Source organism: Malania oleifera, chromosome 1 (genome assembly GCF_029873635.1).
Source record: "Malania oleifera isolate guangnan ecotype guangnan chromosome 1, ASM2987363v1, whole genome shotgun sequence".
Classification (NCBI taxonomy): domain Eukaryota; kingdom Viridiplantae; phylum Streptophyta; class Magnoliopsida; order Santalales; family Ximeniaceae; genus Malania; species Malania oleifera.
Window position 1 is genome coordinate 119,702,557 of NC_080417.1, and position 22,170 is coordinate 119,724,726.

A 22,170-nucleotide genomic window follows, 5' to 3' on the forward strand; every position below is an offset into this window, starting at 1 on the left:
AACTAAAAAATAAATTACAATTTTTATAGTTCTTTAAATTTTTTTTTTAAATGAGAAATATTTTTTATTTTTTGCAACTTAATGGGTCTTTTAAGATTATACTTAAGATTGTGGGAATTTTAATATTTGAATTTAAATCAATATAAATCTGCAATGCATTTTACCTAAATCTCACAAATTTAAGTTGACAGCTAAAAGTTAAGTTCACATTTATATTTTTACGAAATTTGTAAATTTGTAAATTTTTAAAATGTTAATTCTTTCTTTAGTCATTTTAATTTTTCATTTTATTATTTTTATCAATAGAATGCAAAATCCACGCTCCCCCAAAATCCTTTCTCGAGGCCATCTCACTTTCAGAAGCTCTGCCTCATACCTCATCTCTCTTTCTTCTTCAAGCACAACATCATCCAGATCAATATATCTCCACCTCCTTCCCTAGAGCAGCCGCACCGATAGCCTCAACGCCTCCGAGCCGCTTGCGATGTCCTAATCATTGCGATCCCATATTCATCGAAACCTCAATCAAAGCGCAGGCGGGCTTCGGCGACTGAGAGGGAGGAGCAACGGCGGGATGTTGGCGATTTTGGCGACGGCTTGGCAAACGATGCAGTGCGTTGATCTGGCGCCGAGCAAAATCGCGATTTTGGTGATGGCTTAGCTGCGGCGGATGGGCGGGGGCCGTTCAAACAGGGTGGGGGAAGCGTCCATTGCACAGTGCTGCTGCCTGCCGCTTCGGCTGGCAGGGGAGGCAAGGTTTTTCCGTTTTTTTTTTTTTTTCAATCACACAGCCGTGGGGAGTGGACGGCTGGCAGAAGAAGAGAAGTAGGGCGGAAGGAACAACTGCAAGCACAAAAATAAAATAAGGTAAGGGCAGGAGAGGATGTATATAAAGTTGCAGAGGGCAGATTTGTAAATTAGCGGGAAATTTAGAAGTACAGGGGAGGGGAGGGATTGGAGGCTGGTGTTTGAGTAGTGAAGAAATAATGAATGCCGTACACAAACTTCAAGAAGCCCAAATGAAGATGACCATGGTCTTGTAGGAAGGCAGCCAGTGCTTTGTCTACATAGACGATGAATAATAACAATATATATATATATCAGCTGGACGATGATCGAGGAACTGGATAGGTATGAATGCCAATTTTATTTATTTATTTTTAACATAGAGAAACAGAAAATAACCCATGCATATATTATACCTGGTACAGGGCCACGCAATTAAAGAGCCTTAATTTGATTTCAGTAAAGCAAACGGTGGGTGGGATGCATGGTAGATTGTGGTTAATTGTTTATATATATATATATATATATAAATAATTATGAGGAGAGCGATGGCATCACTGTGGGCTTGTTTGTTCTGTCACATCGGTATATACATATGGGGCAATTGGCATCCCCCTCCCATCCTCTCTTCTTCCCTAGCTTCAGGCTTCATATGGCAGCATTCAGTATCCGTGCCCAGTCCCGCTCACCTCACGGGAAGACACACAGAGAGAGATTAAAAGGAGAGAGGGGGGGAGAGGGGGGGGGGGTGCGCTAGAAGTAAAGTAAAACGGTACTACTGATTTACTGTTGTGTGTGTGTGTGTGTGTGTGAGAGAGAGAGAGAGAAGAATTATTTACGGGATGAAGTTAAAAGGCCTTCTGCCAAGCCCCCTGCCCCTAGCAATAAAACCTGCAACCATATGCAGTGCCTATCTTTCTCTCTGCCCACTGTAAATTTCCTCTCTCTCTCTCTCCCAGCTGAATTATAGTTTCTGTTATATGCATTAAAGGTGGTAAATAAATTAAAACAGAGCATGCAGCCATATGTATATATTAACCCACCACACACACTGCAAGTGCAAGTGGGTTTTAGGGATTGTTTTCCTAAACAGGGAAAACTCCAAAACCATGTAACTGTCCTCCCACTATTTATAACCCATTCCCCCCCATCATCACATGAGCCTCCCCACCACCAACCCTGCCTGTGCTGCCTTCTGCCTCCTCTGCCTTTTCATTTGTACTTCTATCTTCATCCCCTTCATTCTGTCCTTTCAGTACCACCATCCTCCCTCCCATTTCCGTATATATATCTCTCACTTTTCTGATCAGTTCAACAGATAGAGAGATGAGACAGGATCCGTCCTCAAAGCAAGGAATAATTAACGAGCAGAACTCAGGAATAATGGAAACAACAGAAGAAGAACCTCATCATCGCCATCATAATCATCATCATCATAAGCTAAAGCAGCAGCAGGCAGATCATCTTCACCATCAAGACCAACAACCCCATCTCTCCGGCGCTTATATCCGCAGCCTCGTTAAACAGTTAACCTCCTCCAAAACAACCTCCAAAGACCCATCTCCACCGCCACCGCCACCGCCGCCGCCCATCAACAATAACCCCACCCTGCAGAACCACTCACGACCTCCTTCTTCCCTTACCCCCAAAGCTGGAGAAGAAGGGTCCGGCGAGTCCACCGCCCCACAACCCACTCACAAGAAACAAGTCAGGAGGAGACTTCACTCCACCAGACCTTACCAAGAAAGGCTCCTAAACATGGCCGAGGCTAGAAGGGAAATCGTCACCGCCCTCAAATACCATCGAGCTACCATGAAACAACAAGAAGCCAATCATCAAAACCACCACCACCACCACCAACAAACAGAGCCACCACTCCGACCACTATCCCCCTTTCCATCTCTCGAACAAGCAGAATCCAAAATTAGGTCTCATAGAAACACAAGAATTTATCCGTCGAGCGTCAGCAGTGCTGTCGGCCGCGACCCCAATATTCCTACCGACATATACAACTTCGAATTCTCCTACCCATCATCTTGCTTTTACCCTTCTCCTCCTCCTCCTCCTCCTCCGGCGACCCTTCTTGCTCCACTGCCGCTCGCCGAAAATCTCAACCTCGCCCTCCCTAACCAAACGCTAGGCCTGAATCTAAATTTTCACGATTTCAGCAATTTAAGCACCAGTCTGTCCCACCCCTCGATTTTCTCGCCGTCCCCTTCACCATCTCCATCGACACCTTCTTCTTCTTCCCCCTTTCCGACGGCAGCGGCGGGCGGTGGTGAGTCCGGCGCGATGGGCGGAGGAGGGGGATTGCATCAGGCGATGGACGAGGAGGAGATGGCGGAGATAAGATCTATAGGAGAGCAGCACGAGATGGAGTGGAATGACACGGTGAACTTGGTCACGTCGGCATGGTGGTTTAAGTTCTTGAAGAGTATGGAGTTTGGGACGGAGGCGACGGTTGAAGATGATAATAATTATCCATACCCATTTGAAGAGTTGGTGGAATTTGAATTTCCAAATTGGTTGAGTGCCAACGAAAGGTACAGCTTGCAACAACAACATTTGGAGTATGATTTGCATGAATCTGCCTTGCCATGGTAAGTTTAGTTATATCTATAGTTTAAATAATTTAGCAGAAAACAATGAAGGAAATGTTTTATCTTTCCGTGTCTGCTCGAGTATTTTGAAGTGTTTATTTGTTTGCGTGCTTAAACTGACTTTTTAAAACAACTAGAAGTTTATATACATTTATATATATGGGTTGTGTTGTGTAGAGTGATAAGAAGTCCTAGAAAATAAATAGAGAAAATTGGCCACTGCCTCCTCGTCTCTTTTGGGTACCCACCTGTTTGGCTATATATGAGCCCTTCCTGTTTCAAATTTTGGGATTGAGTAATTAGGCGTAAGTGCAACTTAAAAAAGCAGAAAACAAATAAAATTCTTCCACGCACAATAAGTTCACACTCACTAGGTTGAGGTCATGTGATTTGACATCATTATTTTTCTCAAGAATCGAACCATTTTAATTGGTTAAATGAAGTTTGCCAAACAATACTTAAATTAAATTCTTATTTATCAATTAGTTAAAATCATTTTTGATGATATATATATATATATATACATAATGCTAGAAAGGGAAAAAACTGATCTTCTTTCTAGCTTGTGGCTCTAATATGAAGTTTCAAAGCTATCTACAAAACTATTTTTGTTTTTTCATTGTAGTCTATGATATATTAATTCAAATATACAAACTGTTGTGTGTAATTTAGCTAATTGCTAATTTTATTTTCAGATTTTAATTAATTCCAAATAAACCACAATAATAATCTGATTTTGTCCAAGCATCAATCACAATCATACCTAAACTTAAACCTGTTTATTTTGACGCGTATGTGTGTGCTAAGCCTGATCAATAAAAATATATGTTTACCAAATAATATTCAGTAAAACATAAACATGCCACAATCATAATTCACAAGAACACATTTACGTGGTTCGGCCCAAAAATTAGCCTATATCCACGGAGGAAATTCACCTCCAGAGACACTATATTAAATCAGTGGAAATAAATACAAGTACACACAAATTTACCATTTCTTGTCTTACTAGTCTCCTCTGGAAATCAGCCCAAGAATGACTCAAGAAATCCCCTCTTCGCACCTGTGAAGAACCCTAGACTTCTTCCTATCATTCTCCCTAATTTCCCAAAAAGAAACCCTCCCCAAGAAACCAAATCTGAGCTTACCTTGCCTTACCCTTGCGCGAACCTCCACTGGAGGTTGGAGATCCCCCCAATGCCGAACCTCCGCTGCCGTCTCCTTCTCTCGTGCGGCTTCACTCTCCCGCGCGGCTGAAGGAACTCGCTGCAGATGCTCTCTCTCTCGCGGCCTCCGAAAGCCCTTTACTGAAGACTCGTGGCTGGAAAAAGGAGAAGACCCCCCTGCGCTGCTGAAGTTGCAAAACAGAAAGTGAAAAAATTTCCCCCGCCCCCTGCTCTGTTTTCCTTGTCTATTTACAATTCATTTCATGTAAATTACATCACTGCCCCTTATAGTAAAAGAAATAACATCAGTCATTGGATCTCTCAATAAATGGACGACGTGGATTTCCTTCAATGAAGCTTGACACTCTAACAATTCTTCACCTTAGCAAGCTTGTGACCCTTGCACCTCCTTAGCATCTCCTATGGCGGTTCCTGCAAAACTGACACTAGAAACTTCCAAGGTTAACCAAGTTCGAACAATGTTCAAACTTGGATTTAGGTACTGCTTTAGTCATCATATCAGAAGTCCAACTAATAGCACTACCTAAAAAAGAAAAGACCATACCAGACAAAGACTTCTTGGTATTTAAATTTCCAACATAGTCAGAATCTACATATCCTTTTGGTGTTTAGTTCCAAACAAGTATTGAAAAATTTGCTTCAAAGCATGCCAAATGTGATTTTCCAGGTTTGCTCATAAATCTACTCACTTGACTTACAGCATAAGATAGGGTCTTAAACATACCATAGCATACATTACACTACCAACCATACTAGCATAAGGTATTCTATTCATAAACAGTGACTCATTTCTAGTTTTAGAACACTATTTTCTAGACAATTTAACACGCTGTGCAACAGGAATAGAAGTAGATTTAACATGATTCATTCCAAATCTTTTTAATACCTCTGAAATATAAGACTTTTGAGACAAGTAGAGAAGTTTTTTATACATTTCTCTAGTTATTTTCATACCAAGTATTCTTTTAATAGGTCCTAAGTCTTTCATTTCAAATTCAAATTTAAGCATGCACTTAACTTGATGTAACATACTCATGTTTCTACAAGCAACCAACATGTCATCAACATATAATAGCAAATATATATGACATTTATCAAATGATTTAAAATAAACACAACCATCATAATTGCTTCTACAGAAATCATTTTGAATCATGTAAGAATCAAATCGTTTATACCATTGTCTAGGTGATTGTTTCAACCCATATAAAGACTTCTTTAATAAACATACATTATTTTTATTCATTTTCGTATCAAAGCCCTCGGGAGGTTGCATATAAATTGTTTTTTCTAAAGTACCATGCAAGAAAGTAGTTTTAACATCAAGTTGTTCCAAATGCAAGTCATGTACAGCAACAAAAGATAATAGAATTATAATTGAACTATGCCTCACAACAGGGGAAAATATTTCATTATAGTCTACCCCTTCCCTTTGCGTAAATCCTTTAGCTACTAACCTAGGTGATTCAACTCTAGGGATTCCCTCTTTCCTCTTAAAGATCCACTTGGATCCTATGAGTTTTTGTTTTTCCAGTCTAGGTACCGTAACCCATGTTTTATACTTGTTTAGAGACTCCATTTCTTCTTACATTGCAAGAATCCAATTTTCAGCCTCTTTACTATCCATGACCTATCTAAAAGTCCTAGGTTCCACCTCAATTTCTGTTTCAGCAACAGAAAGAGTAAAAGCTGTCGTATTAGCTTCCCCATACCTTTGAGGAGGTCTTATGACCTTCCTCTCCCTATCCCGTGCTAGAAGGTACGTTTTACTTAATTCAGAGGTTTCCGTTTCTGAGTTTTGCTCCTCAAAATTTGCAGCATTTGTTTCTAAATAGCTATGAGAAGTGGAGGGTTGCTCCACCTCAAGCTGCGGGTTACTAGTATCAAAGTGCCAAACACTTTCATATGAATTTTCTAGTTTTCCCCCCATTTTAGTTTCATTAAAAACTACATCACTACTAATAATACATTTTTGTTTTTCAGGTTCCATAACCCAGAGCTTATAGCCTTTAACCCCTTCTGGTTATCCCACAAAAATGCATTTAATAGCCCTAGGCTCTAATTTATCAGTTCTAATGTGGGCATAGGTTACGCACCCAAAAAATTTTAAACCCTAATAATCAGTAGGCTTACCCGACCAAATTTCTTGAGGGGTTTTAAGATTTAAAGCTGTGGAAGGACACCTATTAATAAGGTATACAGCAGTGGTCACTGCCTCTACCCAAAAGGTCTTGGGCAGACCTGAAGTGGCTAGCATGCATCTTACCCTTTCCAAAATAGTCCTATTCATCCTTTCAGTTAATCCATTCTGTTGGGGAGTATCCCTAGCAGTCCTATGTCTAGCTATGCCCTCAGCTTTACAAAATTCAGAAAATTCATTTGACAAGTATTCTAATCCATTATCTGTTCTCAGTGTTTTAACTTTTTTGCCAACTTGATTTTCAACTAAGGTTTTCTTACCCTTTCCAAAATAGTCCTATTCATCCTTTCAGCTAATCCATTTTGTTGGGGAGTATCCCTAATAGTCATATGTCTAGATATGCCCTTAACTTTACAAAATTCAGAAAATTTATTTGACAAGTATTCTAATCCATTGTCTATTCTCAGTGTTTTAACTTTTCTGCCAACTTGATTTTCAACTAAGGTTTTCCATTCTTTAAAATTTTTAAAAGTATCACTTTTATGTTTTAGAATATAAACTCATACTTTCCTAGAAAAGTCATCTATAATTAACAGAAAAATACCTAGAACCACCATGAGAACTAACCGTAGCAGGCCCCCACAAGTCTGAATGTACGTAATCAAGAGTCTGTTTTTTGATGTGAGTGGACTTCTTAAAACTAACCCTAGTAGACTTACCCAAGATACACTCCTCACAGAATGACAATTCCTTAAGTTTTTTATCTCCAAGGAGCTCCTGTTTCTCCAGCTCCTTTAGGCCATGTTAGCTAACATGTCCTAGCTTCCTTTGCCACAGGGAAACCTGATTTTCTACCCTGTGAATGATAGGTGAAGCCTCACCAATCACTGTATTTCCTACTAATTAAGGTGTACAACCCATTCTTTAGCACCTCTTTCATCACTACCAGTGAACCTCTACATACTCTTAGATTACCTCCTTCAGACTTAAACGTGTACCCTGTCTTGTCTAAGCTACCAAGAAAAATCAAGTTTCTCTTCAGCTCAGGTATGTACCTCACATCTCTTAGCACTCTTTCCATCCCATCATGCATTAGAAGTCTCACAGTCCCAATACCCTGTATTTTCAATGACTTATTGTTTCCTAGGATAACATGACATCCTTCTAAGCATGTAAAGGACTCAAACCAGTTTTTCAATGGACACATGTGAAAGGAACATCCTGAATCTAATATCCATTCTTTTCCCGAATCTCTATCAGATACATTCAACACTTCCGCACTATCATACCCATCTAAAACTACAGTTGCCTTACCCTTTGATTTAGAGGTGGTGGCATTTGCACCATTTTTTCTCTCAGGGCAGTCCCTCTTAAAATGTCATTCCTTGTGACATGCAAAACACTTTAGTGCCTTGCTCTTAGACTTTGATCTAGATCTTTTGTCTTTTTCTTTCTTGTTCCTTTTTTCAAACCTACCTCTCACATTTAACCCTTCCCCTAACCCTGATTTAGACTCAAACTTAGTGTGCAATTCCCTAGAGTGCAAAACAGCTTGTACATCTTCTAAAGTCAGCCTCTCTCTCCCATACATCATAGTTTCTTTAATATTTTCATATGTGGAGTCGAGAGAACTCAATAAAAGAATTGCCTAATCTTCTTCATCTATTCTAATATCAATATTAGTAAGATCCAAAAGAATTTTATTAAATTCATCTAAATGTTCATCAATCGATGTTTCAGGGGTCATTCTAAAGGTGTAGAGTCTAGTCTTCTTATGGAGTCTATTTGCTAGGGATTTTGTCATGTACAAACTTTCTAGTTTTGACCACACTCCAGCTTCCGTATCCTCATTGGCAACTTCCCTAAGCACTTTGTCTCCTAAGGACAAGATAATGACACTATGTGCCTTTCGGAGAATTTCGGGCTTCACTTTGTCGGCGGAGGGTAAACGTAGTTTCCCCTCTTGTGAAGTGGAGGCTCCCTTCCTTTCTCCAAGAAGAGCCTCCTCAAGCCCCTGTTGTACCAAGATGGCACACATCTTAATCCTCCACAAACCAAAGTCATTTTTTCTGGTGAATTTTTCTATTTCAAACCTAGCGGTCCCCATCACATAGCCAGGCTCTGATACCACTTGTTGTGTGTAATTCAGTTGATTGCTAATTCTATTTTCAGATTTTAATTAATTTCAAACAAACCACAATAACAATATGATTTTATCCAAGCATTGACCACAATCACACCTAAACTTAAATCTGTTTATTTTGACGCGTGTGTGTGTGCTAAGTCTGATTAAGAAAAATATATGTTCACCAAATAATATTCAGCAAAACATAAACATGCCATAATCACAATCCACAAGAACACATTTACGTGGTTCGACCCAAAAATTGGCCTATATGCACGGTAGAAACTCACCTCTAGAGACACTATATTAAATCGGTGGAAATAAATACAAGTACACACCGATTTACCCTTTCTTGTCTTATCGGTCTCCTTTGGAAATCAGCCCAAGAATGACCCAAGAAACCCCCTCTTCGCACCTGCGAAGAACCCTAGACTTCTTCCTATCGCTCTCCCTGATTTCCCAAAAAGAAACCCTCCTTAAGAAACCAAATCTGAGCTTACCTTGCCTTACCCTTGCGCGAGCCTCTGCTGGAGGTTGGAGATCCCCCCAATGTCGAACCTCCGCTGCCGTCTCCTTCTCTCATGTGACCTCACTCTCACACGCGGCTGAAGGAACTCGCTATAGACGCTCTCTTTCTCGCGGCCGCCAAAAGCCCTCTGTTGAAGACTCGTGGCTGGAAAAAGGAGAAGACCCCCCTGCACTGCCAAAGCTATAAAACATAAAGTGAAAAAATATCCCCCGCCCCCTGCTGTGTTTTCCTTATCTATTTACAATTCATTTCATGTAAATTACATCACTGCCCCTCATAGTAAACGAAATAACATCAACCATTGGATCTCTCAATAAATGGACGGCTTGGATTTCCTTCAGTGAAGCTTGACACTCCAGCACAAACATTATAGATTGAAATCCAAACATCAATACAAAAAAATGAAAAAAAAAAAAAAACAAAGACACTTTTTATGTGTATTAGTCCACAAATTAATGTGTACATATATTAATGAAATCTTAAAACTTTGTAAAAATAAAACTATCACATATTTAATGTATTTGTGATTAATATATTGGATTTATTTGATTAATTGTGCTTATTGAAAAACTTTCAACCATCTTCTATAAATTTTTTAATAATAAAAAAAAAAGCCCACATTTGTTATTACACATTTTTTTTCTAATAAAAATTAAAATATATTTCAAACCATTAGGCACAATTGATGAATTGATGAGATGAGGCTTTTTTTGCCCTTGTTAGTCATCACACAAAAAATTGGGTGTGTGCTTATTTTTGCTGGTTAAGCAAATGGGTTCGAACTTTCATCGATATGGGTTAGACCCTCTCAATTATATATGCCCTACCTAGGGAGTAGTTAGTTTGTTGATGCCTGGCCCATTCAAATTTTGTTCCTACCCTTTTTTATTTTTATTTTTAGAGAGTCGGAAGATAATAGACTCCCATTTAATACTCTTCTTATCTTTCTTAAGATTCAAAACAAAGATCTTGATGGGTGGAGGTGACTCACTCAATCACTAGTTGTGATTGAGACTCAGTGAGAATTGCATAAAAATACACTCAATTGATTTCAATAAATAATTTGAAACAAAATATAGAGAAATTCAAAATACAAATCTCTCTTCTCACTGGTTAATGTCCCTTTCTACACCAAACGTTACATTACATGCACACACACACACACACACACACACATCTATTTATAGCAAGCCTAGAACAATATAATCAACAATGGTGGCTGAAGTTGATGAGGTTTTGGTGAGGTTGTTGCCGACTCCAGCCCAAATTCAACAGAGGTGGGCTATTGGCCATCTCTAGTCAAGTTTAATTTTCAACATCCCCCCTTAAAATTGAATCTCCTAGTTTTGTCATTTCAAACATTGTCTTCAGTCTTACAAAAAATATCATGCTTAAGTGGCTTTGTGAAAATGTCATCAATCTGATCATACGTTTTTTTTAGATATCAGTTCTACTTCTTTCTTCTTGACATGCTCCATGATAAAATGATACCGAGTATCAATATGTTTGCTTCATTCATGGTAAATTGGATTCTTTACAAGTGCAATCATTGATCGATTGTCGATGTAGACTTCTTTGGGGTTATTTTGATGAAATCTTAGATACTTCAGTACATTCCTGATCCATATACCATGACAAATAGTTGAGTTGATAGCAGCATACTCAGCTTCACATGATGATAGCGTTATGATGGGTTGCTTCTTTGATGACCATGTAAACGATATATCTCCCATGAAAAATGTAAATTTAGTGGTGCTTTTTATTTCATCAAGATCTCTTCTCCAATTACTATCTGAATACACGATAAGTTTACAATCACCTTTTGATGAATAAAACAAACCATTAGTAATGGTACCCCTGACATAGAGGAGTGTCATTTTCACTGCATTTAGGTGGGACTAGTCAAGAGTCTCCATGTACCTGTTGACAAGTCCAACTCCATAGAGTATGTATGGTCTAGTGCACATAAAATACCTCAAGCTTGCAACCAAACTCTTGAAATATGAGGGGTCAACATTTCCTTGCTCATTCTTTCTCAACTCCAATCCCGTTTCAATCGGAGTTATCACAGGATTGCATTTGTCCATCCCAAAATTTTTCAGTACTTCTTTTGCATAGTGGTTCTAGAAGATGAAGATTCCCTTCTCACTTTGCATGACTTCTATGTCAAGAAAATGAGTCATCTAGCCAATATCCGTCATTTCGAATTATTTGACTATACTCCTCTTGAAAGCAGCAAACATCTCTAGATTGTTACTAGTGAAAATTAGATCATCAACATATAGGAAGACTATTAGTATGCTTCCTCTTGTCTCCATTTTCATGTATAGCGCATGCTCGTAGGGACACTTCTAAAATCCATTCTCGTGGGGTCAGTTTGTACACTCTATTTTCTTTTTCCTTCTTCACATATCTAGGTGGTTGATCAATATAGATCTCTTCTTCCAGAAAACTGTTTAGAAATGTTGATTTCACGTCCAGTTGGTAAATCTTCCATCCATTTTATGCTGATAGTGAAATTAGTAATCTGATGGTTTCAAGCTTGACAATAGAGGTAAAGATTTCTCCATAATCAGTCTCTTCTTTCTACTTGTAGCCCTTGGCGACAAGTCTTACTTTCTATCTCTGAACTTCTCCTTGAGCATTCTTTTTGGTCTTATAAACTCATTTCGCACCAATAGTTTTGTGGCCATTCAAGAGATTTGTCAACTCCCAAGTATTGTTCTTCTTGATGGATTGAATTTCCTCATCAATCGTTTTTCTCTATTTGTCTTCTTTGTTAGCTTCCTTAAAGCTAATTAGATCGCTCATCAACAATAGACAATATAGTCTTCTATTGGTTCTATAGTTTCATACAGATCAGCTAGATTACGAGCTCTTCTAGGCCTCATGTATGAAATTTCACACTTAATTGGTGATGAAGATTCATTCCTCTATGGTGAACCATGTGAAGGTGTCTACAGCTTGGGAACTTGTGACTCGATAGCCACTTCTCTTGTCTGTGTGAGTTCTTCTCCTTCAAGTGTCAATTCCGCATCTTTGGAAGATTCAGATTGGTCCCACTTCCAGGATTCATTTTCTTAAAAAATGACATTCCAACTGTGAATGACTTTTTTGTTGATGGGATTGTAGAGTCGATATCCCATGGTGCTATCATTGTATCCAACAAGGATATATTTCTCTCATTTATCTTTCAACTTTGTCCTTTTTGCCTCTGAGATCTTGGCGTAGGCAATGGAACCAAATACTCTAAGATGACTCACACAAGTCTTGTGAGTACTCCAAGTTTCATGTGGTGTCTTTGTATCAAGATTCTTCGTAGGACAGTTGTTAATTAGATAGACTGCACATGACACTACTTCAACCCAAAAACTTTTTGGCATATTCTTATAATTTAACATGCTCCTGGTCATGTTAAGAATCGTGCGGTTCTTCCTCTCAGCTACACCATTTAGCTAGGGAGTGTAGGGCGATGTGAACTGTTTTTGAATCCCTTGTTGCCTAAATAATTTCAAAAAAGCTTCATCCTTGTACTCTCCTCCTTAGTCTAATTAGGGTGACTTGATACGATAGCCACTCCATTTCTTCACAAGAACTTCGAACTCTTTGACCTTGTTAAGCACTTCTAACTTCCTTTTCAGGAAGTAGACCCAAGTCTTCCTATTGTAATAATCAATGAAGGTGAGGAAGTATTTGTTCTATCCATTTGAAAATGGCCTCAATGGACCACACACATCTGTGTGAACTAACTGGAGCGGCATGATAAATCTCCAGTCAGATTACTTTCGAAGGCTATTTCTATTTTTTTTGCTCAGAAAACAACTTTCACATATCTCATTTGGGTAGTGGATGTTGAGTAAGCCTTTCACCATCTTCTTGCTTCCCAACTATTTCAAACTTTCAAAGTTCAAATGTCCGTACTTCAGATGCCATAGCCAGTCTTTGATGATAGCACTTAAACACCTTGGCCTATCATGTTGAATGGTGAGTAGAAACATTCGATTCTTTGCTTATCTCTAAGGCTAATTCAATAGTCTTTCTCCACTAGTACGTTGTCTGAGACTCAAGATGTTAGTCTTCATGTCTGGCATATAGTACAAGTTGGAGATAAAATCATGGTCTCCATCCTTCCTCTTGATTAAGACATTTCCTTTTCCTCGAACTAGGACTTTAGAGAGATCACCAAAGGATATCTCAGTTTATTAAATAGATTCTTTCTACCAGTCATGTGATTGCTAGCTCCAAAGTCAAGGTACCAAACATTTTGGTCCTAGTGGGCTGAATTGTGTGCCATCACGATGAATGATTCTCTTTCGACTTTTTCCTTTTCAGCAAAGTTAGCATTTTCATTTACTTTGTGATTTTGGAGATTACCTTTGCACTAATTACTTTAGTGTCCATACTTGTGACAGTTATAGCACTGAACGTTTCTCTTATCTACGTTCGGGCAGTTATTATATCCCCCTCTTCTTCCTTATCCTCTACCTCATGGGACATAATTCTGTTGATTGCGTTTTTTGTTAGTGGGACCTCTTTTGCCTCTACTGCCTTCCCTGGATTCAAAATTTTCAGAATTTTTTTCATGAGATCCTCGACCTTATCCTTTTCCTCACTGTGACATCCCCCCTTTAACATATCCATTTGTAGTGAGGGACAACTTCGTTTGGAGGGCTTGCTCTAGTACTTTATCATCACACCTTCTGCTGGCTTTCTACTCATAAGCTTGAAGTGAGCCCACAAGTTCTTCTACGGACATGGTTTATAGATCTTTTATTTCTTCCATGGTCACAACTATATAATCAAATTTTGGATCCAAAGATCGCAAAATTTTCTCACAAATAATCTCGTCATTGAGAGTCTCTCCATTTCTTCTCAATTGATTTGATATTACTATAACTTGTGTATAGTAATCAGCAATAAATTTAGTAGATTTTATTTTTAAAGATTCAAAATCACCTCGCAATGCTTGAAGACGAATCTTCTTTACTTTGTCTGCACCTTTGTGCGTTTGATGGAGAGAGTCTCAAACTTCTTTGGATGTCTTGACGGAGGCGATGATTTCGAATGTGGCCTCATTAAGGCCTTGGTAGATTATAGATTTTGCCTTGCAATCCTTCTTTCGATCGGCTCGCAAGATCGTTCTTTGAGCATCAAACATAGATGCTTCGGCTTCTTTTGATGAGACTTCTTTGTACCCATCTTCAATAATGTCTATGACATCCTAAGCACCTAGTAGGGCTCTCATTTGAATATACCAGTTATCATAGTTCTCCTTTGTCAACTTTGGAATCACTATTTGTGCAGTACCGTTCACCATCAGGTTTAATATATAAAAAAACAGAGTGATAGAGATCGATTTTGGCAAATCTGATACCACCAGTGTCTTTAGAAGGTCGAAAAATCTTAAGAACTAGTTTTGGGTTACAGCGAACCGGTTTAAAAATTACTGAATCGACTAAAAGAAGTTCTGTGACGATTTTTTTTAAATGGTTTGACTTAATGGAGTTTAATAGTGTCAGATATTACCGTTAGGACATGTGGCGGATTTTGTGCATGCCTCGTGTCAATTAGCCGGGTCGAGTCATGCTCGTGGGGCCGGTTTCGAGTTGCTGGGCTAGGTCGCAGATTGGGTGTTTGGGTCGGATCACGTCAGTCAGGTGGAGAAGACGTGTGAGGACACATGCGGCGTGTGACGTCACCAGTAAATAGTCTCGTCGGTGCGTGAGGTGCATGTCGTTGATGCTGAATTTGTTGGCGGTGCGTGGGAGCGCGTGTAGAAGTGCTCGAACTCTGTTTGAGACGTGATTTTCACCTTTGCATTCATCTCGAAGCAAAGTCACAATGGTATAATCAAAAATAAATTTTGAGTAACTTCAAATCAGGGAGAAATTTTGAATTTCTCTCTGTTCGCCTCTGTTTGGCGAATTTCAGCGAACCTGGGCGCTTTGATACCATTGATGGGTGGAACTGACTCACTCAATCACTGGTTGTGATTAAAGCTCAGTGAGGATTGCACACAAATACACTCAATTGATTTCAATAAATAATTTGAAACAAAATATAGAGGAATTCAAAATACAAATCTCTCTTCTCACTGGTTAATGTCCCTCTCTACACCACACGTTACATTACACGCACACACACACACACGCACACACACACACACACACATCTATTTATAGCACGGGTAGAACAATATAATCAACAATGGTGGCTGAAGATGGTAAGATTTTGGTGAGGTTGCTGTTGACTCTAGCCCAAAATTCAACAGAGGAGGGCTGCCAACCATCTTTAGTCAAGTTTAATTTTTAATATATCTTCGTATAAAAATTTGAAATGTTTTCGAGGTGATAAATTTTGTTTTAAAATTTTCAAACTTTAGTCTAAAATCAATGGTAGTGTTTAGTTACAGGTTGCGGGATACACAAGATGGAATGTTAATTTTTTTTTTTATAAATATTTAAAAACTATAAAATAAGGTGGTTATTTTGTAATTTAAAAAAAATAAAAAATAATTTCACTATTATGCAAGTCCTTATCCTGTATTTGAAAACAAGAATTTCGAGTTTCAAATTTTAATTTGTGTGGATTGGCATGAAATATAACGGGTATATATCGAATTTTCTTCAAAATCACACAAGTTTAGATTCAAGTCTTAAAATCCATACTCCCAAACACAATTTTTTTTTCTTTGATTTATCTAGTTCTCAACATTAATAATGATATTTATTAATTAGCAGCAAAATATTGTACTATAAGTGTATAATTAAAGTTGCTAATTTATTTATCTACTCATTTATTTATTTATTTGTACCATTTTCTCGTGCAGCATGGACATTGGAGAAATTGAAGCAGTGGATGGGGAATGGTTATCGATCCTAAAGTAAGAGTTGATTTTTTTTTTTTGTAAATCAAATCTCTGCTCCCCTCTTCTAAACCCAAACAATAGGAAAAAAAAAAAAAAAATCCCCTCTCTCTTTCAATACCTTTTTCAAAATAAAGCTTGCGATGATGTTGAAGGTAGAGGCAGGCCGAGGAGGAAAATAATATGTATGGAAGAGATTAATTAAGGAGCATGCTCTTCTTCTTCTAACATCTAATTATTAATTCCTTTAAATCAATATTTACCGAGTTCTCATCTTTATTAATTATTTTTAATTCTTTCCCTTACATGTAGCAGTATATATAATGACTATATGTTTATATAGATTTTGTTGTTTATTTATGTTTTTTTTTATATAATTTAAAATTTATTTAGATAACATTATTTGTAATATTCACCTTTTTTAAAATTATTTAATAGCATTATGTAATGGAAAACATGTTAGTGTTGGAAAAAATGTTGTAGTGAAAAAAAAACTTACATTTATGTGCTATGTTTTTAGATATTTGGTTTTGCACAAAAGAAAAATGATACTATATTACTGCTAACATAGAGTTAAAGCAGGTTGGTTAAAATGGAGAAATGTTTCATGTGTACTATGTGATCGTAGAATACCCTTAAAATTGAAAGAGAAGTTTTATAGAACCGTTATAAAACCTGTTATGCTATAAGGATCGAAATGTTGGGTGACGAAGAAACATAATATCCAAAAAGTAAAAATTACCGAGATGAGAATGCTTAGATGGATAAGTGGTATAATATTGAAAGATAAATTAAGGAATGAACATATTCGTGTTAAGTTAGGTGTGACTCCTATAGAAGATAAGATAAGGGAAGTTCGACTCAGATGGTATGGACACTTGCAACGTAGACCTTATAATGCACCTATGAGGAAGAGTGACTTAGTTACTATTGGGGGTAGTCGAAGGGTTAGGGGTAGACCTAAAATAACTTGGGAGGAGATAATGAGTAAGGATTTAATATCCTTGAATTTATCTAAAAAAATGATTCATGATCACATAAATTGGCGAAAAAAGATTTATATAACCGATCCCACTTAGTGAAATTAAGACTTGATTTTGTTGTTGTTGTTGTATATATAATATCTAATTTGGGAATATCATTTCCCTCTATATTAGCCTTTAGACATGTGTATGTATATAATATATCTTTATTTAATTTTTATAAAGTTAAATAATTAGTTATGTTTTATGTTAAAACTATTTTTATGCTTACTTAAAAAAATTTTATAAATCGAGCAATTGCTATCTAACCCGTTATGACTTATTCTAAGTTGTTGAGCAAAATATGCTTAACTAATATAATAAATATTCATAGCAGTATTTTAAAATGCTAAAGATGAATGCAATAGAAATAGTTTTTCGTATTTTTATATTCATGTGTTTGTTTTAATTATGGATTAGTTGTGGACTTGAGAGATGTGTATATAATAGTTTTCTCTATTGTCATGAGCTTTATTATTCAAACAATTTTATATTGGAAAATTTTTAAAAAATAAATAGTGGAGACCAAAATAAAAAATTCTTTTTTATATGTATAATATATTATTTTTTGTACATGGACAATGTATATGCAATACATCTTTATCTTTCATAAAACTAATTAATTCTTTAATTTTTATTTTTGCCTACATTTATAATTCAAATAAAGTTTTGTGGACATATATAATCAAGTAACAGTAATTTGTTAATTTAATTATACAACTTTTATAAGATATCTTAAGATGTTAAAAGTTGAACATCAAGGAAAGAATTATTAATTATGAATTAAAAGCTAATTATAAGCTTTCTATAAGTATTTTTTTAATATATTAATATGCCTTATTATTCAAAAAATAAAGCAAATTTTAGAAAATAAAAGTGAACTGTAAAGTAAGAAGATGTCTTTTTATATAACTAGATCATATAATTTTTGAAGGAATTGATTTTATTTTTAAGCTTTATAATTTAATTAATTTCCATGTCTAACATTTCTCTCGAGTTTATTATGAATTATTTTTGAAACATAAGACAAGATTTATTGGAAAATTGCAAAAAATAGTTAATTGATGAAACTAAAAGGTCAAGTAAATTAGGTTGAGCATAGGAGCAGTGAGTGAAAATGTGAGAGATGGACTCCTCATGTGTTTAAGGCATAGGAACAACTATTGACAATTATTTGTACAAGGATGCTAAGAAAAAATAGACATTAGTAAAAGATATATAAGTAGTTAGGAATTAGTTATGAATTAGTTACGAGATATTTATATGTCAGTTTTAAGTAATTACATATGGAATCGTTTTGTGATATAAAATATTTTTTGATATTATTATTGTCATACTTAATTTTGAAACCAAATATTACAAGAATAAAATTTGAACATCAATATGTGAGATTGACAAATTTTTTTCTTTTATTTATTTAAAACTGAAGTTTTGGTTTCTTAAAGACTAGTCATTAAAGGTACTCAATGTGTACAATTAATCTTCATAAACTTAATTAATCCTTTATATTTTTATTTTTGTGTGCTTTGTATTCTAACTAAATTCTTTTTTTCTCATTCTTCAATATGAATTATTATAAATTTTTAGATAAAATGGTCAAATAAAATAAAGATCTTACTTAAAATTTTAAATTTATAAAAGAATATATTTTTAAAATGAAGATACCAAAGAAAGAGTTATAAATAGCTATGAGTTCGTTCATTATGAGTTAGTTTTGGATATATATTTTTATTATAAGTAATTTAAAATTAGTGTATGATACAGAGACATACAGACACACTATTAATTAAATGATTTAAATAATTTTCAATCAATTTTTTAATTCAATTATTTTCTTAAAATGTGAAATTCTCTTAATTTATAAGTTAATTTTAATTAAAATATTTATAAATAATGGGTGTATAAGTAATTTAATAAATTGGTAGGGTTTCGTCTAACTAAGGCTTGAATCCTCAACTACCAAAAATAAAATTTATAACCTAACTACTCTCAAGTTCAGTAGAACAGTGAGTAAGTCGGGTATCGATCTTTAGGGACTAAAGTGCGGTTATTCACCACTTCTAGCCTAGTTTACTATAACATTGTGTAAAAGGAAAAAAAAAAGAGATTTTGATGGCGGGTTTTCTAACAATCTACTGAAAGCATGTAAATTTTATATTATTACTACTCCTACAAAGTAGATCTAAGATCATGAATCACACCTAGACTGTCGTTTGGTGTAAGTTATTTGTTTGGTCAACTATCCATCTTAGGCTATCGGTTAAGTGGACTATTCGAGGCCATAGAGTAGCGAAGGTGCACCAACCGTTTGGAGCACAGTTGGCAACCAGGGTATACTCTATTTCAATGATCACGAATCCACCCTATGCATGAACCGTAGCCTAATCCGTATAGATGATTGAATCCCTAACTAGGTTATCCTATCCCCTAGGGTATCATCAATTTCAAAGATTTAAACTAGCATGGAAATTAAATGAAAGCATATAAATGAAAGCAGTAAACAAAAGCATGTAAATGAAAGTAGTAAAGATGGCTTCAATTGCAAACTCAATAGTCTGTCGCTAACAATCAAGAGTAAAACTAAGAACCAGAACATAAAATTAAATCAAAGCAGTAAATCTAATCTACTTTAGTTCTCAATGGCTTTCTAGGCCTGTCACTAACCCAAAAGAGGCCAAAAAGGAACCCTAAACACATATTCAAAACTATTATTTATACCCAAAAAGGTTTACAAGGTTTGAATTTCAAAATAGGAAAGTTCTACCAAAATCTTACATAGAAGATCGTCACTGTCGACCAAGTCACACCCATTCTTTCCTGTGGTCATGCCCTAGTCAAAGTTTGCGGGAAATCATGAATTCAAACTTCAGCATCTTCGACCTAGTCATGCCAATGGGTCTTGCTGGTCGAGACTTGCAGGATCTCGACTTCAATTCAGCTTCAGGAGCTCACTTGGTCGCCCCTCAAGGCCTCCCTAGTCGAGCAGTTGGTCGAGACTCTTAGTATCTCTGGCTCAGTATGCTTCAGTATCTCAATCCAGTCGCCCCTATGGGTCACTTGGTCGATCACTTTGTTGAACCTTGTAACATTTCTTCTTCAGTCTAAACCTTAGAGTCTGCATCTTGTGACCTGATTGCCTTTGTGTTTGTTGGTTGCACCACATGGTCGAACAAGGTCATTTCTCCTTTGATGTGTTGAGGCTCTAGGGGTTTGTTGAGCATCTGATTTTATCTTTAAGTATCCCAAATACTCCCTTGACTTCTCGTAACGCTTATCTCCTCGGTTTTAACTTGTTTTTCTTGATTCACGAACAAACCTTGTATAACTTTGAACCATGTTAACAAAAGGCATTTACTGGATAAAGGAAGACAAAAAAAAGGTAAATGAGGGCCTAAAATAGTGCATTTTATGGACTCATGTGTTAGTTTTGGTGCAATCCCAAGAGGGGGGGTGAATTGGAAATTTTTATAAAATTACCTAGGTTTAGCTAATCCAGCAGGCAATATTTCACAAACCTTGGATCTTTCTATGTATTCACAATCCCAAACAAATATTCAAATAATAAACGTAAACACACAGGTGCAGAACGTAAATTGCAGAAAATAAAATCAACACCAAATATGTTATCGGGGTTCGGCCAATACTGCCTACGTCCCTGCCTTGGCACACCCGCACAAGGATTACACTATAAGCTCACTTAACAGGTAGAGTGACACCGTTTACAACCAGGTCAATTAACGGGGCTGATCTTATCCTACACCTTACCAAGATGGTGCACCTAACTTTCCTAACCGGGTCTAAGCCATTCTGGGACTATTCAATAGGGCTAGTCTCCCTCTTCAGGCCCACACCTAGAATACAACAAATGTATAAAAATTTTCGTACAAGGAAATGCTTCTTACACTAAGTAGGTATGCACTACAATGCACACAGTATAATAAATGCACTACCGAAAGATAGGATTTGATAAGTTTAGTGTAATCTTAATATCTACTCTCAAAGATTAATGCAAATATGACAATCAGTTCATGAGAGTGTATGTGAAAGAATCTTTGTTTCAACATAATAGTATCAATCACAATGCAGCAACAAAGATCACAAACAAACTTCAAATATCTCAACAAATAATTTTCTCAAAATAAACCACAAAAGATATACAAAAAATGGTTTGTAAAAATTATTTGATCTTTGTGTCAAAATGATAATATCAATCAAAAGGTATAGCAACAAAGATCTTTAACACGCAAGCAAATATCTCAAAATATTTCTCAAAGATAAGCATGAGAGATATTTGTAAACGGTTTGTAAAAAATTGATTTTGCACATAAAAAGTAATACGAACTCTTGATTATTGCAATGATAATGCAAAACTCACAAGCTCTACGAAGTTTTCCTATGAAAGACTTATTAATGAACTCTCCTAGAAAAACTCAAGTTTACTCTTGGATAAAATATATCTCAATCAACTAGAACTAACGAGAGTGTAAGCTTAACTAAAAACTCACAAAAACACTCTTACTTAGTAAGGTTTGCAATGAGGATGAGTAAGAATAAAAGAATGAAGCTTGAATGTGAGAAATAGAGCTTCTAAAAATCAGAGAAAAATTGCTAATTGTTTTTGCTAATCTCACACTAATTTTTGCAAATGAGGGGGTATATATAGACACCCTTCAATTTTTGACCGTTTAGGACCTATTTGTCATTTTTAGAAATGTTTAAATGGGGTTAATTAAAAAATAACAGCGTTTCAACCTCGATAATTTTTTCCAATCCGAGAGCACCGGTCGACCGTACTTAAGGTTCGGTTGACCGAGTGTCTGGGTTCGGTCAACCGAGAGTATTTTGAACTAGAAAGATGGTTGACCGTACTTGAGGGGTTCAAAGGCGATTTTCCAAATCTGCATAGTTCGGTCGAC

General features: G+C 36.3%; 1 protein-coding gene across 1 annotated transcript in view; it reads left to right on the forward strand.

The window, feature by feature from the left end:
- Positions 1-1,953: 1,953 nt before the first annotated feature.
- LOC131148569 (formin-like protein 14) overlaps positions 1,954-22,170 on the forward strand; it is a 41,752-nt gene continuing 21,535 nt past the window's right edge. Inside the window, exons 1-2 of the mRNA XM_058098362.1 lie at positions 1,954-3,386; positions 16,197-16,250. Coding sequence (XP_057954345.1) covers positions 2,113-3,386; positions 16,197-16,250 — 1,328 coding nt within the window. The 5' untranslated portion in view covers positions 1,954-2,112. The remainder of the gene's footprint in view (positions 3,387-16,196; positions 16,251-22,170) is intronic.